Source organism: Anneissia japonica, unplaced genomic scaffold (genome assembly GCF_011630105.1).
Source record: "Anneissia japonica isolate Jap-2015-1 unplaced genomic scaffold, ASM1163010v1 scaffold1005_len2656397_cov198, whole genome shotgun sequence".
Taxonomy (NCBI): Eukaryota; Metazoa; Echinodermata; class Crinoidea; order Comatulida; family Comatulidae; genus Anneissia; species Anneissia japonica.
This window is the reverse complement of record NW_022683792.1, coordinates 829,383-848,320: the sequence shown is the minus strand read 5'-3', so window position 1 is coordinate 848,320 and position 18,938 is coordinate 829,383. Positions and strand designations below refer to the sequence as shown.

The 18,938-nt window shown below is 32.2% G+C and overlaps 1 protein-coding gene across 8 annotated transcripts in view; it reads left to right on the top strand.

Annotated features, from left to right (window-relative positions):
* Positions 1–7,950, top strand: part of LOC117101751 (ly6/PLAUR domain-containing protein 6-like) — a 46,330-nt gene extending 38,380 nt beyond the window's left edge. For all 8 annotated transcript variants that reach the window (XM_033241804.1, XM_033241814.1, XM_033241795.1 and 5 more), the window contains 4 exons: positions 96–249; positions 4,400–4,498; positions 4,972–5,108; positions 5,373–7,950. In XM_033241804.1, the coding sequence (XP_033097695.1) occupies positions 147–249; positions 4,400–4,498; positions 4,972–5,108; positions 5,373–5,552 (519 nt within the window). In that variant the 5' untranslated portion in view covers positions 96–146 and the 3' untranslated portion in view covers positions 5,553–7,950. The remainder of the gene's footprint in view (positions 1–95; positions 250–4,399; positions 4,499–4,971; positions 5,109–5,372) is intronic.
* Positions 7,951–18,938: the final 10,988 nt, after the last annotated feature.

Sequence of the window (18,938 nt, the reverse complement as noted above, 5' to 3'; positions counted from 1 at the left end):
ATTTTCATTTTAAAGTATTTTCTTTGCAATACACTATAATCTGTGCTATTTTAAGTACAACTAACTGATTGAAAATTAATTTTCTTTTTGAACAGATCATGCATTATAGATGTTTCTCGTTGAAGAGTTAAAGGCGTATTATCAGGATGCAGAGCAGATGGTTGTACGTGTTGCTATTGGGTTTGTTAACTCTAGCGTGGGCTTCAGCTGCTCCTAGCCAAGACATCTTACTCTTCTCTTATGATGATAGTAAGTTGAATAGATTTTAATATTTAATTATTTTGGTTATTATTTTTAAAGTATTTTCTTTGCAATACACTGTAATCTGTACTATATTAAGTACAACAACTAACTGATAACAACTAACAACAACTAGTAATAACAACTGACAACAAATGGACAACAACTAACAATTAAACAATTATTTTGGCCTAATTGTTTAATTTTACTTGTTATTTTATTGAAGATTATACTTATTGACATATCGTGTCATTTTATCTTGAATATAATGTTTTGGAAAAGTGATTTGATTCATCTATTATCACTGAATTTGCAATATACATGGGGCTGACAAAATATAATTATAATGAAAATACAAGTTGTACTTTAGTAAATATTAACTTTGAAGTAACTACTGCTTTAAGAGATCAAAGTGTTTGACTTTAAGACTATAAACTTGGAGCCCTTTGGTAGTTTGTGAATTCTTGAATGCAGAATGTTTATTTTCCTTTTTTTTCAAAGATCTCACTGTCTGTGGTGAAATCTAGAAAATTTAATTAAAACACAAATGCTCTGTTTATCATTCCTATTTTAAATTGAATAATTTAAAAAGTAAGCAGTTACATTGTTCTAGTTTCACTTAACACTGAGTTTAGGTTTGTACTTTGAAATATTCATGATTTTAATGTGTAACCATATTTGATTTTTGTTCAAGAACCTCCATGATTTTAGTGTATTACTAGTAGCTTAAACACATAGAGCTTTTATTTATTTTGTTTATTAATCATTTGTTAACACAATATATACTGAAACCATGAGGTGTTCACCTATAGTATAAAACAAACTCAGAAGAATGTGATACAAGCCATTATTGATTCTATATTTCAAACTTTATTCAGTCATCTTGAACTGTGGACAGTAAGCATATATATCTTTAATTTTGTTTACATTTAAAGAAATATATATACTTCATATAAATTTATGTCATTAACAGCTAATTTTCTGTTGAAGGTGTTGTTGTAATAGTCACTGTCATATTGGAGGATTTTGCTTGCCTCTTGCTACATCTTTCTTAGAACCTTATTCTAGCCTCTGGTACATGAGTAGTTAATTAGAGTTGTCAGAAATAAACATGTAAATTAGCCCTCAGCAGAATGTCCTACATTCAATGTTTTCTTTTACATATTAGAAATATAGCTATTATGATCTGTAATACTCTAATCAATTATTATAGTTCTTTTTTTAAATTGTTTTTTAATTACTAACAAGCAATTTCTCATTTTAATTTCTACTGTATTTCCAATGTGTTGAACTTTCAAGCCCGTAGCCAGGATTTTGGTAGGGGGGTTCTTTTTGATACTGAAAGGGCACTTGCGAGCACCATTGGCTGGGGCCAGGGGCGCTGCCAAGGGCCCCCGGGGGTCCAGGGCCAAAACCCCGGTGGGGGTCCAGCATTCTAAGCATTTACAAGTGTTATTTAATTGATTTGAGAGGCCATACATTTAAAAAAATGTATATATTAAAGAGGTAATTTTTTGAGTTGGGAAAAGATAAAAAACAAAACAAAAAAAAAACTACTACTTTAGTACTACAGTACCGGTATTGGTAATTTAACAACAGTAGCATGATACAAACTCCAAAGAATCCAGTATGGTTTATTCTTTATTTTTTTATTATAGCACTTCGGAAGTTGTATCATACTATACTCACTTAAGACAATCAGTACCAAAAAGAACCGAGACAAATTTGTATGGTTGGTTGTAGCGTATTATAATCATATATATATATATATATATATATATACACAGGTGAAACTATCCCCCGCCGGACACCATCCCAGTATTTCTGAGTCAAGGTTTCGGGGCCTGAATTTTTTATTTACTAGGTAGGCCTAACAATCGGGTATTAAAGTAGGACTTTTAATGATGATAGGCTCTAGGCTAGGCCTAAAGTGTAGGCTAGCCAGCCTTTGTTGAAAGGGCACTTCATGAAAAGGGGGGTTTGTTTGAACCCAATGAACCCCCCTGGCTACAGGCTTGACTTTCACCATCAAACTTTTAGCCTTAATTTTGTGAATAACAAAACTATATTTTAATTGAAATAATGTGGGAGGGAAGAGAAATTAGGAGTGTATAACAAACTTTGTTCTCTTAAATAACCATTGGTATAAAGGTAAATGATTAAACACTATATTGAACTAATGATTAAGAATCTCTAAAATTTATAGATGTGTTAAGAAAATACAGAAATGTAAGACTGTTACTAGAAGTGTTTGTCAGACTGTATATACATGTGAATCAGACTTTGACCATGAACCACCAGTAGGGATTACCTACTGGGGCACTACTGTAGGGGGTTCCCCTGTCAGTTTGGTTCCTTATCCATCATTTACTTGTTTTTTTATGCCCCTGAAGTGTCATAAATATCATTTTATGATGAACAGTGTCACATGATTTAGCATTCAAAGTTTCTCCTATGGTTGATCTCTTGTTTCATCATAAAAGTATATTATTTTGGAAGTGTCAAATTGTGGCGCTTAAAGGGCACCTGAAAATTTAAATCAACACCTCATGTGCACATATTCTCTTGTCAACCTAGTTCTCACTATATGCAGCCACAAGTCAACACGCATTATAAAAAATACATATATTTGTTATAGAAATAGCAATTAAAGGTTGCCTTAGCTTACTAGGCATTTTGGATCATTGAGGTACAGTCCCTAATAAGCATTAACACAGAAAACAGAAAACTACTTTCTTTGACTTATAGTAGAACTGCAGTATATATTATTCATTTATTTTTTTATTTTTATTTTAATCACTTTATAGGTTTGTTTCTCTAGTTGAATATTATTTGTTTTCTTTTGTGATTTTGATCGATTCATATCTTCAAATGTCTGTGAAAACATCATGAATTGCTTACATTTTTGTAATGAAATACCCTGGGATATTTAATCAATCAATCAATTTATAAGGCGCATAATACAGCAGTCTATGCGCCAATAAAAAAAAAAAGACCAATGAATATATATTACCTCTTGTTCAATAGGCCACTCTCAGACAATTTTAGGAGTTAATAGTAAAATAAAATGTTTGTTAATCAATTGACCTATGTTTCATTGAAGTTGTTGAATTGTTTAACCTAATTGGGAATGAGTAATCTAGTACTACAATTGTATTTGAATGGCTGAAGTATTTTTCAGACTAAACCAAGCCTACTGGTATATAAATTTTAACTTCAGTTCATAGGTTTGACAGCAACATACACAACATTTTGCATACAAGCAAATGGTCAAAAGTTATATAAACCAAAGATCACCTTTCTTCCTTAAGCTTGATATTTATGGCTAAAATTGTTTCTAGAGACATGTACAGCAGTCCTTAAGTATGCTTGACTGTGTTTTATGATATGCAGGTTAACCGCATATGAGCTGACTTGCACCACATACCATAGGCATAACCAATAAGTAATTGGTATCATTTAATCAAACAAGAAGAAGTTAACGTGAAATTGCTATTTATAGATTAGAATTTTCCTTCTACAAAAATCATAAATATGGACCTCTATTTTACCTAGAATGCATCCTTCTCCCCATTTATTTGTTTTGTTTTTTTTTTGTAAAAAAGTCTAAGCTATAGACAATTAAGACAGAAAGGTTTTTTCTTTATCTTTTTATACATTGCTAACGGAGGTGTTTGTACTGAATGTAAAATGGTATATGAATTGTCAGTCAATTTCATACTATACTATCCAAAATATCTTAAATAAAAGTTTATATCCATAAAATTGCTACACACTGTCAGCGATGCTGATTGGTTGGATAAATCAGCGAGCCTTTCCCAATGTGTCAGGGAAAGCTATGCAGTGTGATAATTGCAGTGAATAACCTAGCAAATACAGAACATTCGTGAACGTCGTGGATTGGTATGTTAAAAAATAACATTCACACAATGTTGCAAGAAGGTTATGACATGATATTAGGTTTTAAATACGTACTTATGGTTTTACAAAATAACGTTTTTAACGTAATATTGTGAGCTGGATAAAGTGTAATGACAATGTTGCTATTTTATCAAAACTCACTTTAATGATTTTCACACAAACATTAATCGGTCTTGTGTTCAAATCCATGAGTTTAATACGATTATCTAAAAAATATCCATACCACCTTTATTTGCAGGTACACCTTTTCCAAACTCACTGAAATGTTTCACTTGTACTAACAAAAGCAGCAACCATGAATGTAACCGCAAAGCATATGACATGTTCTGTCCCAGAGGTTAGTGAGCTTTTACTTCATTACTTCTGAAAGCAATCATTATATTAATTATTGCTAGTGCCTTTGGTATGGTTTGGCATCTCAGTCTTTATCCCTTTATACCCAGTGGGTTAGTCTAGCTCTGGTGGCATATCATTAACATACTGATCTATCCAGTTTAAAAAAAATAATGTAAAATGTATAAAATTATTAATATGATGTAATTGATGTATACAGATAATTTAAACATTTTATTTTGTGTTGCGAATAATTAGCTATTAAGAAACATTGAATTTGCGAGAGACCCATTCTGGCAGTATTTGCATTGCTTTTTAACCATTTCTTTTGCCACAGTTTTCTTTATGGTTATTTATTAATTTTGTTGACATACTAAATACTTTCATTAGTAGCAAATTTTTGTTCTGATATCCCTACCAGAATATGCTAATAAAATATATTTACAGTACTGTACTTTGCATTTTTTTTTTCTTCAGGAACCAAATTTTGCCACACATCACACCATGTCAATGAATGGACAGGACAAGTGGTTATTAACAAGAAGTGCGCTATTCAAGGAGAATGTACCCCGAATAGTGTAGGTTGTGGTGATACTGATGTCCCAGGTGTCAAGGTATGTAATGCAAACATTCACATAAATCAAAAAATATTATAATACTGCCCTCTTTCATTCCAAACTAATTTGATCCATTAAAAAAAAATGTATAGTTTGAAAATGGGCAAAGTATCTCTTGCATCTATTGAAAGAAAACATATATCTAAATTGCTCTAGTCTGCAATGGGCTAGTTGGTTTTAAGTTAACATCAGTTCATTACCTTGGCTCTTTAATATATAGATATGTAATTAATATTTGTCTGTTGTGTATTATATTTTCAGCGATGTGTATCGTGTTGTGATTGGAACATATGCAACTCAGAAGCGCCCTCAAATAGTAGTACTGCAATATATGTAACGACCAAACCCAAGAATGGCGTTTCCTCAATCAGGACTTCCAATATATTGTACATTTTATATATGATTTCAATTATTATGTGCAGGATTCTTGTCAGAACATAGCTGATTTTATGTGAATGTGTGACACACAGGCAGCAATAAAACAAATGCTCATGTGGAACAAAATCATATGCTCATATGTGGAACAAAATCTGGACAAATAGGCAAATTGATTTGTGCCTGGAATTTCTGAAATCTGAGGAATGATATTCTACAAATGTGCGTCTGGTTGCACGAAATATAGGCAGCAGAATTTCCGAACAGGAATACAGAGGAAAACGGTGTTGAAACACTTGATCAAGACAAATTTTTTATTGCTGCTTTTTCATATAGTACTTGAACCATCGGTTTTCCTATTAATTATACAGAAATGCATCAATTCTGACTGCTTTTATAGGCTCAGTTACTGTACATCAAAGTACTCTGGTACATACTCAGTAAGCTAAGGGCTTAGACAATATTCCAAGAGAAACAGAAAATGATGGTGCAGCTCACACATAGCTTGCAAATGTAGAAGTATGTTATAGGACAGGTATCATGGATGGACTTGAAAGATAACCATGTTTCAAAGGTGATGGCCATGGCATAAATAACTATAAAGAATAGGATCTTTATAGAACACAGAGTAGTACCATCTGCAAAAACAAACATTTTGGACTGGCATTACTTGGCATTAATCCATGGCTACCAATGCGTGTCACAGATCAAACCTGAATGTAAACTTAATTTAAAAGCGTGTTTCATACAAGAGGCTTGCCATCCCAAAACCAGCATACTGTCACCAAATGACAATTAGCATTAAAGAATGTGGCAGTATTGTATACTTTAGTACAGAGAAGCTGTAATACTTGTACTCATAACTTTGGTAATAATAAGTCAATTCCAGTAAATGACCCATCATTTTAAACCTTATAATGTGGAGAATATGAAAATAAAAAGTCAATTTTCTTGCTTTGGTCACTGTTGTTGGTTTTTGCATGGCAGGTTCCATAATATAAAGAATTGCGAAACTTGTATATATGTTGAATAAAAAGAGTTATTTTTCTGACCAAACATTTCCATTTCTATAAATATTCTCAGGTATGTTAATCTGATGAAAGTAGGTTCATAAATTTACATATTCATATACATATTCATATAAATTTACATATTCATATTTATAGATTCATACATTTACATACCGTAGTTTAATGGAAATGTTTATATGCTAAATCTATTTTATTGTTAAGTTGCTTTTGACCAAAATTTGTGATCTATCATAAGCTTTAAATGATTTTGACAATTATGCAAGATGATTCCAATAATTCTTCTCTCAACTAATGACAATTATTAAATGATTTAGGATGTTAACAAATTAGGAAGTAACACTAACAAAGGATGATTTCTGAACCATGATTTTTGACAATAAACAGCAGACAAATTATGCAATGAAATTGATAATGAATTGGAATATTAGGTTACTTGCTAATTATTTATTGATAGTTGGTGAAGCTTATTAATATATTTTATATCTAATTGTTGTTAAGTGTAGTTACTCAGTAAACAATATGTCGAAAATGTGCAATAGTAAGTTTTTTTTTTGTTAAACTTTTACAAAGTTAATAAAATAAATATACTTGTATATTTTTACAACCTTTTATTTGCAGACACTAACAATGTCTGCTAGAATGTATAAGATTTGATGCATGTAATTATAAATTGGTTAATAATTAACTATCAAGTCTTCTGACATGCGTGGCTTTTTTCATTGATAAGACTCACAGGCCAAAATGTTTATTGCCGGCACTTATTGTTTAAAAGTTTGTTGAATAAGTTCATCAGAATTACATTATTTTAGCACTGGGGGAGACTTTTGTAGCTACTTTATAAATGGTATTGCATTATTATTGTCGCATGTAAACTGATAGTTGAATTAGTTAATTGTTATTGTAATTTTTATTGCTTTTTTTAGGACATTTTTAGCAAAAATAAAATTTGTAATTTAAATTCATTGTAAGCATCTGACATCAAGTGCTTCATAAATTCTACTTATTATATTATTATTATTATTATTATTATTATTTAATGTTATTGTTATTATTATTTTGATTACTGTCAATAATACTACTGGTATTACCATATCAAATAATGTGAACACACAACACAGTGTTTAATGTTTGAACAAGTGTGTCAAAGAGGAATAAATAATGATGTTTCCTCCTGGTTTTTAATGTGAAATCATACTTAATTTATTAGATTCAAGCTTAAGATCTGAGGACTGATCTGTATTTTTACAATAACCAACTAACAAATTATGTACAGTATTAGAACCAATATCTGTTTTTCTCCATCGTTACACCAAACCACTTTGATACTTGTTGTAAAATGGTCATTGCTACGTTGGTAACATGTGGGTGCTTACTAATAAGCAGCCATGTTTGTTTAATTTTTAATAAAGCTTGTATATATTTTTTCTCTGAAATTGATGTGATTGTTTTGTTTGTATCAATTCTTCTCCAGTCTGACTAAAACAGTGACCAAGATTATGTCAGTTTCATCCTGGTGGATGCTAATTGATAGCACATCCACTACAAAATGATCAGGAGATCAGAACGGGCCCTTGCACTTAGTTGAAGAGCAGAAAGCAAATTGGTATAATTGGGTTACAACATACAAAAGCCTGCTCTCCCTATAGTAGAAGTAAAGTAATTAATTAGACATACCACATTTTACACTTTTACCATATTATTTATTATGCTCCTTAAAAGGACAATAGTAAAAAATTATAATAAATACTAAAAATGATAATACAAAAAAAAAATCACATTTCGCGATTTTATGCTTAATTAGAAGCATAGAATTACAGGTTACTCTCTTGCTCAAACAAGTTACAATCATTGGTGCCTGTACTTTCTTGTTATAATTCTTGAAGTGAAAGATGCAGTTTAAGTTATATATCCCCATCAACAAAGACAATTGTGGTGTATTGAATAATGACCACAGAAAATGATTTTGGTGTTACATCTATTTGTGATACTAATTTATGATATTATTATTATTATTATTATTATTATTATTATTATTATTATTATTATTATTATTATTATTATGGATTAATAATAATACTGTACTGATGCAGATTCATCTATCCAGGATTAATAACAATACTGTAATGATAATGAAGTAATGATATACTCTTATAAGATATAATGATAATGAAGTAATGATATAATGATAACAGTACTGTCATGATAAATAATAATAATAAAAAATATTGATATAATGATATACTGTAATGATAATGAAACAATTATAATGAACTATAATGATAAACTGTATCTGTAATGATATAATGAAGTAATGATAATTATATAAATTTGTAATGAAGCAATGCCACTGTAATGATAATGATGTACTGGAATGATAGTATTGTCTTCTCAAACATTTTATTCAAGCTTTGAATGTTCTGGCATCAAGTCAGCCAGTAAAAAAATAAATAAATGACAACATATACCACTTCACCAGGCAATACTTCTACTGTAATATAATCTATTATAAAAGTAATTTTGATAACAAATTGATACAGTTTTAAATACAATTGTTTATTCAATTCAATTCAATTGTTTAATATTGATTGGTCAGATTGTAAAATTATTGGGGATGATGGATTCAGTTTATAATAATAATAATAAAAAAAGAACAATGCAAGAGAGGAATACATTTGATAGGAGCATTTTAAGGATAACTAAGGAACAATAGCAGGAGGAAGGGGTAAAAGGGAGTGGATGGCTTGAAGTGCGGACAATCTGCAAGACTTGCATCTGTTATAAGCTGCATCAATAATTAAAGATAAAATAAAATAAACAAAGTGCGTAACCAGTATTAGCCTATTCTTAAGGTCAGAGTTGCAGTTCACCCTCACTAATCATTACAAAAATGCTGTTTAACACCTGCAGGTGTACCAAGTTCCATCGGATGTCATCCCAAAATGAGTCTCTTGATACAAAACATGAATAATGAGTTATTGATGTATTTACCAGTGGAAAAACATGAGAGGAAGCAACAAGATATGTACTGCATAGTTTTAGCTAAAAGTGTTAAACTTACAGCGGCGTAGCAAAGAGTCACGTAACCCGGGTGGAAGGTGCCACAAAATGTTTGGAGGCCCTTGCATGTCAGCACAGTATTTTCACTAATGAAGAGGCTGTGGGGTTGGTTATCTCTGAATGAGGCTGAACAGACTGCATTTACTTATCAATGCCACATAAAAAATATTAGGTGAAGTATCAACCATAATATAATCAACTTGTATTTACTCGAGAATTATTAGGAGGTTCCCTGTGGCCCTCCTGATCCTTTATAAACTCTCGGGAAAATGCAGGATTTGGCGGTGGGAATGCGTGAGAGTCCACACCACCCCAGCCCCACCATGGTTTCGGGGCTGAGGCGAAAAAATTGCAATAGGTGCCCGGAAATTTCACTCTCCTACCTTAAAATCTTACAGGTAATTCATATCAACAATACAATTATTTTTTCTTAATACAATTTAGGGGGGTGCGATTATTTAATTTATTTAGACATACATATACATTTTTTGTATATGTATTCATGTTCTTTGCACTTATTCATGAGGAAATAAGAAATTCAATTTATCTATTTTTGGCACTGATTATAAATTAAATTTACATTGGCCTTATTCACATGAGTTAAGATAGGCCTAGGAATTGTGATTTTGTCATTATTTTAGTCATGCTACTACTTCTGTGTCTTCCATGTATTCCCACTCTCAGCATTATGTACACATAGGCCTCTATTATCTCTTTTGTGAATATAGGCCTAATGTTTTCTTGAGTAATACCGGTAAGAACAGGATGCCCTGTAAAGTCATAGGCCTACTCTTAAAAATATCCCTCATGAACACACACCCTTGCCCCAGGCGACCAGGTCAGCTATGTGGATCTCTTCGGTAAAAATCATAGTTAACGTACTATAGGAACATAGGCCTACTTTTATTAGGCACGAAATGTCTATATTTACATATATCTCGCTGGGAAGATACGTGCTGTTTATTACCATCTTATTAATGCCTACTCCCAAAACCTAAACTCAGAAATACCAGAATGGTTTCCGAAAAGTTACTATGGATTACTTCAGTAAAATAGAATAAATTGTAAATAATTCGCTTTCATAAATATATTTCTGGCCCCTTAATTCTAGACTCAAAAATATAGGGATGGTTTTTTTTATGGATTACTTCAGTAAAGAGACATTTTTTTCACTGTATTTTAAAGATTTGTTTTGATTGGCCTCGCTCGGCCAATTTCAGGGCCGTCGGAACCGAACCGGCTTTGGCCGGACCAATTCTTCTCATACTTTTATTACTTTAAAAAATACATATACTTTTACCTATAAATTATATTAATAATTTTTGCACCTCAATGTCATTCGAATGTTTCACCATGTACCGGTACGTGTTTTGTAGCGTACTATTAGCCTATGCATTTCAAGCTCCTGTTTTTTTAAATCTTTTATTTTAGCAAAATTTGCTCACCTTTGCCCCAACCATGCAGAGCATGGGTAGTGTATTTATTCGCCCACTAGGAGGGAAGTGGCTTTATAGGTTGCCAGATGCTATTTTCAGGCATCTAGGGTTGTTGTTATTTATTTTTTTTTGGCACAATATTTTTAAGGGTTGGGGCTTAGCGGAATGGTTCATTATCTCCTGGGTAGTATGGGAGGTAGAGCTGTTTGCTCAGTATCCTTTTATAGCCATTTGTAAACATAATATTTACGTTGAAATAGTATTCTAAGGGTCGGCTCAGAGAAGAAAATGTAGTAGTAAACTGTAAACAATATGTTAGATCACAGTAAATATAACGCAGGTAAAATTATACCCCTACAAGTCACCCTGGTATTTCTAATTTATTTATAAAATAATAATTTATATATTAAAAAGTGTAATGGTAGTTTTTACATGGTAAAAACTACCACTACACTTTTTAATATATACCGTAAATTATTATTTTATAAACAAATTGGTAAAAAATAAAATGGTAAAAACTACCCTTGCCAAACACCGTCCCAGTATTTATGAGCGAACTTTCTATTGTTTTCCTCTGTTTATAATGTAATGTATGTTTACTCAAATCAGTAAGAAGAAAATGCCATATAAGGGCACTTCCTCAAAAAGGGTCTTTATATTTGAAGTCGGAAAACATCAGTGTCGGCGGAGGTGAGGGATAGATGATCTGGGGAAACAGGATCTTGGACTTCCCATCGAAAAATTTCGTAGCGAACACTATACTTTTACAGTCTTAGGGTGAAATTTACGCCATTTTGCCGAAACCAAGTTTGCCGAAAGTCAATCAAAAGAAGTAAAACATTAAAAACTGCATAACATTCGTGATGGAGCACTCTTTTACCGTGACTGCGTCTGTACGAACTGGTGGAGCCAGCGGAAAGTAAGGGCATAGACATAGATAGGGCCTATCTATTTATTCATCCATAATTGGAAATTTTTCTTTTCCACTCTCAAAGAAGAAAGAAAATTTACATGATTTATCGGGAAAAAAAGAAACTATCTATTACATGTCTATTGTTAAAGAGGCAAATTCCAGAATTGCGAAATTGAGAATTTAGAAGCCTTAATTCGAAGTGCGAAGCGATCTCTGTTTATTCTTATAATAAATAACTGCTTATTGTAGTTTAAGTTTGTCTTATTCTGTAAATCAAACTTGATTAACTATTTAGCTATCAGCAAAAAAAAAAAAATTAATTAAATAGGCCTGTCAGATAAAATGTCTTATAAGCATATTTATAATAGGCCTAAGTGTATAAAGTTTAATTAAGATAATAATATGTATATGCCTACCTAAAATAAATAAATAAATAAATAATAATAATCTACAAATATACACCCGAATCATGGGGCTGACTAGCCTCTGTCGGCGTCCTGGCATAAAAAAAATCCATGTGTTCGCGTTGGGAGTTTTTTTTGGGGGGGTTTTTTATACCACAATATTAGAAATTGACAATCAAAATAACGTTATATTATTATATGATCCCGGACGAAATTCAAAGGGGAGTTTTTTTCGAGGAAAAAATATACGCCACGGGTTGTTTTCGAAAGAGGCGTTTACAAATGAGGCGTTTATTCAAAGCGGAGCGTTTACACGGGTACAAATACGGGAATGTAAATATGGCTCTTCCTTGATCCACCCATCATGTTTTCAAAAGCACAGTATGCTGTACTTTGTACGATGGTGACGGCAAACGATTCGGCAAACTGGGTTTCGGCAAACTGGGTTGTCATGTTTCGGTGAACTGGATTCAGCAAACTGGGTTTCGGCAAAGAGGCCATTAATTCGGCAATCATGGGTTTCGACAAACTGGATTTTGACAAACTGGTCGGATACCGTTTTAGCCCCAGTGCTAGACCAATTCGAGGGTGGACGCTAATAACGGGTCGGTGCTGAACTAATAATTTGTAGGTTTAGCCTGGTAGGGCACTATTGTCCTTGGCAGCAATTTTCCTTCAGATATCTGGTTGGTTGTGCACCTGTCTCATAATATCCAAATTACGATTGAAGCAAGCGTGTAACTACCGGAACTGTGTGGTAGACACGTCGTCGCAAAAACATCTTCTGAAATATTGAATTTTAGACTGGTGTTTCTTCTAATTAAGGAAATTATACAAGGTAAGTAGAGAGTGTACCATACTGTAGTTGTACAAGCCTTTATGCCTTCATGGTGTTAGATTTAATTGCGGATCAATTGTTTTCGTAAAATGGCATTAAACTGGTCCACCGGAATATCTGAGTGGAAATGTAAACAACAAAAAACAAAAAAAAAAACAGAGCTAAAGATTTGTTGTGTAATGACATACCGTATAGTCATAGGCACAAACTTTGATTTAAATAGGCTGATAACAATCGCATAAAAATACACATTCATGAAAATAGAATGCAGCATATAGTGGGACTAATGCCGTTAATGTTCTCAATATCTTGGTGTATTTATACAGTTTAATGTATGCATGTATGTATGTATGTATGTTTTAGTCTTCTTGTTCACTCTTTGTTCACCTAGCCAGTTGTTTCTAGCTTTTTTCTACATTCACTCACTCGCCACTGAGGAAGGACTAGTGTTTTCCGAAAGCTCTGTTTCTATTTCTGGTTGTTGCTTATCAAATTTGTATCTCTACCGTGATCCAGCCATTGTTTCTCTCGCACCATTGTTTTTTTTTTTTCCAGTATTTTGCCTTTTAATCTAGGCCCACCCAGTACGGTACATAAACTGTACATTAATTTCAAAGCAACAAAATAAATTAAAAACACGCTTGGTTTATACAGTAGTTTAGGTGATTTAATACCGGTTAAAACACTCCATGATACAGATTGATGTTACAGTGTCCCTATTTATTGTTTTATAGTAGTAATTACCAAAATTTACTGCATTCATTTTGAAAAGAGACTCCCCTTTTGACTTTACAATAAGTAGCCTCGAAAAGAAGCTCATCCAAAGTTCGGGAAAAAAAACGAAGCCCAGGGCTCCAATTCGAGGTTTTAAGATATTAAGTACCTATTCTATAGGGAATATATATATATAGGCCTGCACAAATAAACTGAGATGATTCTTTAATTATATTACATATTTGGCAGGTTTTAGATTACATATTATTGTTATTCATTGTTAATGTTTTTAACAAATAAAAAAGTTTGTGTTCATATGAGGTAACTGATATTGATTACACTTTTTTTGTGTTACAGTAGAGCGACACTCCATTTCACGAATTGTTGCAAAGTAACCATAAATACCAAGTTCATTTACCGATCCATCAAGAAGTGCGAAGTCGATGTACAATTGTCAGCGGAACACGATGTGTATTAAATTGCCGGAACACAAGATGCTATCAATAGCCGGATTTATGTGGTCTTAATTTTACAAATAATCGCGCGCGGATATTATTAGAATTTATATCACTGGATCGCCGGAATTTAATCAAATTTTCCAATTATGTTTCTTATACAACGAACAAGTAATTCTCGAAAGACATTACATACCGGTACTTAAATATAATTAGGCGTAAGCATTATATACCGTATATTATATTATATAAAACTAAATCTTTATATTCTATTTATATTATATAGTTCTGAGGTAACATTTCCGAGTATGTAAGAAATAAAAGTAAACTGTAGTGTAATTTATAATACATCATTGTGTGTACTTCCTTTGTCGTAATTGCATTAATACGGTAATAATAGGCCTATTATATATTTCATGATTATTAATCAGTATAGGACCTATATAGTCGAATTGAATATATTATAATCACTTCGATTCAAATATAGCACTATTACAGGCTACTATATCTTATAAACATTCTTTCCAAATATATTTATGACACCAACAAATTATGAAACTTTTCAGAACATTAACAAGTTGCTGTCTAATTTTACAAAACAGGAAATGACGTCAGTTGCTAGGCTACAGCTAATGCATATTCAATAACACCTGTGCTCATTAGACTAACAATAAAAACTTTTAGCTCAGTTTTGACAAAATCGACCAAAAAGATTTTATTGTTAGTCTAATTAGAACAGGTGTCACTGAATATTCATGTTTATGCATGAGCTTGTTGCTTAGCAACCACGTCATTTCCGGTTTTATGTTTTTGTTGAGGGCGTCCTCGAAAGAATTGCTAGTTTTTGGTTTAATAAAGTAGCACATATTTATGAAGCAATTCTTCACTTTCGGTTTAAACTTATAAGCTTATTATAATATGGATATTTTAGCTATTGAATTTATTACAGTAAACATAGACATTAAATAAGATGAGAAGAAATGCACAATTCCATTTGATATTTATTTTCAAGCATTGAAATAAAGTTGTGATATAATTATATATACATTTTATATTTATATACTGTAGGACTATATCATGTACATCCGGAAAAAAATCAATAAATCCGATTTTAATCCTCAAAATGTTATATCTTATCTTACATGTCTATATTCTTTACAACAAACGGGTTACTTCTGCTATCAATAAAATAAACATTAGCAGTAATACCGTAATACAATATTAATAGACATAAAGCCTACAAGAATCATTAAATATTGCTAACATATATTTTGGAGATTATTGCAGAGGAAAACATTTAAAAAATAAAATTTACACTATATTTTAATTAATTTCATATCCAGAATTTCTGCAGAAAGCTTGATGAGTGACACAATTTTTGGCTATCTATGAATAATTGGAAAGTTCTGTTGCCATTTCACGATTGAGTCCGGGCATTCTTTTCTGATAGTTGTGGCTTCTTTGTCTACATCACTGTAATAAAAAAATATTGAGAAAAGATTAGGAAACGGAGAAAGAATTATAACGGAGTATCATCAAAACATAATATATAAATAAAAACAGAGGCATGCCAGAAGTTTTCAAATAGAAGGGCCCACGGGGAGGTAGGCTACTTTGCCAGATGAAGGGTTCCCACCACCTCAGCCCCACCATGGTTGGGGCTGAGGTAAGAAACTTTTCAATAAATGGCACTCTCAGATTTTAAATTTGAATGTAATTTTCTTTTTTTCAATTTTTTACATTTTAAAAGAATTTGGGTGGGGGGGGGGGGCAGGCCGGCTGAACCCAACCTGAACATTATCGTATTGAGTTATCGAAAGGACAATGCTGCTGATACAACATTATAGTACTTCACAATTCTTACCATATCAGCATTATCATATTAAATATTAATTATTTATAGTATCATAATACCACGGGATGATGTGAGGATTATTAAATACGTGGCATTGGGTAGGACTAGTAGATCGCAATAGCGCAAACAAATTTTGTTAGCATTCCGATTGTCATGGGTAAATAACATTTATAAAAAGTGTGCTATTCAATAGAAATGAATATATATATAGATTCATAAATACAGTATATTCAAACAATAAACATAATACTATAACTGTAATCTTCATACGAGCATTTTTCATGATTTTTTGAATTATGATTGAATTTATTCGATGCTCAACATGCATAAGCAAGATAACAAATGGATTGAGATCAAGAAAAGTAGAAATTACCGAGCATCAGCAACGCCCATTAGGCCGGAGTCCGGCCCATATCCAATGAGGTCCAGTATAAATATACACTGTCTATCTTGAGCTGAAAGATAAACAATTTAATTCCATAACTGAATAGGCCTAATTATATTTAAGTAAGTTACAAAATTACAATTAAATATATAAATGACAAAATTGTTTTCCTGTAAATTAACAGACAGTTAAATTATACCAGTTCTACATTCTTATTTATACATAGAATCTATATACTGTCGATTAAAGGATTTTGTCGAAAAATGTTTGTAAAATCAGGAAAATTGAGAAAAATATCGATAGGGGTCCAACAATTCTGATCGGGGTCTAAAACAAGGGGATGCCAGAGCCTTGTCCAGGGTCCCGGAATAAAATCCCTGGGAGAGGTTTAACTTACGGTACAGGTTCGCCCATGTAATTTTTGACCACAATTGGATTTGCTATCAAAATATATATTTGTTTGGATCAGCAAATTAATGTCGTGGAGTCGGACGAGGGAGTTGATGTTAGTTTATAAGTTATGGTAACTGGGACTACATGAGCAAGGCTGGTTGCGTTTCAAGTTAAAAATAATGCTTAGTTTACAGCAACATGTGCTACTGGGGCCCAGACCCGGGATTTATCAATCTCAGCTTGGAATGTCTTAAGACAAAAATGATGTCCCTAAAGCAAATATCTTACTGATTTATCAAACCATCTTAGCAAAATCTTAGATGGTGCATGCGTATAGTCGACTTCTTAATTTTAAGCATGAGCTAAGCGTAATATTGATAAATTTGGCTAAGGCCTATAAGCAACAAAAAAAAAAAAAAAATGGACTTCTAGTTTGATAAATCTGGCCTTAGCATACAAACTTATGCGGCGTATATAAGGACAGGCTGATGTTATTTAAATCATTCCCTTTGGAGGTCAGAAGAAATGTTTGCCGTGTTTTACATTTTGCTAAACATTTCTCCTATAATTGCCGTGTGGCTTATCCTGTTTTTTTTTTTAATCCCATAGGTTTCTCTAATTAAGGACTGTTAGGACTACATTATTTTCAAAAATCCGTTTTCATTAAGGCAGCTAAATTGTAGAAAACTCTTCCTCCTAGCGCCATTTTCTGTTAATGGTCTGCTGCCTTATCTTTTATTGAAAACTGGGAGCCCTCCTAACATTGTTTTCAAATTCAGGCTTTTTTGTATTGTTTTTACTTTCATGTATGAATTACATTTTATCATATGATCAGTGGACCACCTTTAGTGTTGGGCCTTGCCCATGTCTTTGCTATAGGTACTCTTCAAGTAATTTCATCCATTGCATATTATTCATATGTCGAATTGGTAATAAATAAATAATAAATATCGACTTTCTTTTGGAGGAATGCCATGAGCCAAATTTTCATTATTATTATCATTCTTATTATTATTATTAGGCCTATTATAAATAGGCCTATTACTATTATTATTATTATTACTATTAGACCTTTTATTATTATAGTAGGCCTATTATTATTATTATTATTACATTCCTCTATAAACTGCTCTGTATATTCAAAAAGGGGAAGTGTGCGCAGCCCCCCGCCTAAATTATTAAAAAATTAATTTTAAAATTGAGGAAAAAAATGAAAATTGTATTCATATTTAAGTCAATTCCAACCATCTAGAGCATGGACCATTGAGGTGACATAATCATAAATCCATATGTGAAAGTCTCCTGGATCCCTTCTATTTCGAATTTCTGGATCCGTCACTACTGTGCGTAGCTTTATTTGATATCGACATCATGGAAGTACACATCCATGAAGATATTAATATCAATATTGATAAAGACGGTGTCATTTGGACCTACCCAGATCACTTTCGCTGTCCTTTAAAAATAATATTTAAAAAATATATATTTTTGTCGGGCTATACGGTAACAAATTTCGATTATTCAGGATTAAAAGTTGTGTACCAGATAATTATAGGCTCTTGGTAATAAATTGCATATATTGTCAATGAAAAAAACGGATTAATCTACAATGTAAACAACGAACGGAAGTTAAGAAGCCCCAAGCTGTAATTACTGTAAATAACGATTTTTAGCCGCCAGTTTTAGGTCTTTGGTGGTTTTAGCGAGTCACTGGAATGTATGTTGTTGAATAGAATGCAGCATGTCAATGCATGCTTCTGTCAAGGAAATGTCAATTCCTTCAATGCGGCTGCCTAACAAACGCAGTCAAAATAATAACCATAGAATAATGACAGAATTCTCATTTAACTAGTAAATTAACGATGCAAAATGTTCAATACCGTGTACTTACATTTGTTATTATTAATTGTAAAGTCTCCTTCGTAGTCCATTGAGTAATTGTTTATTATGTAACGCCACCTGGAGTGGTAT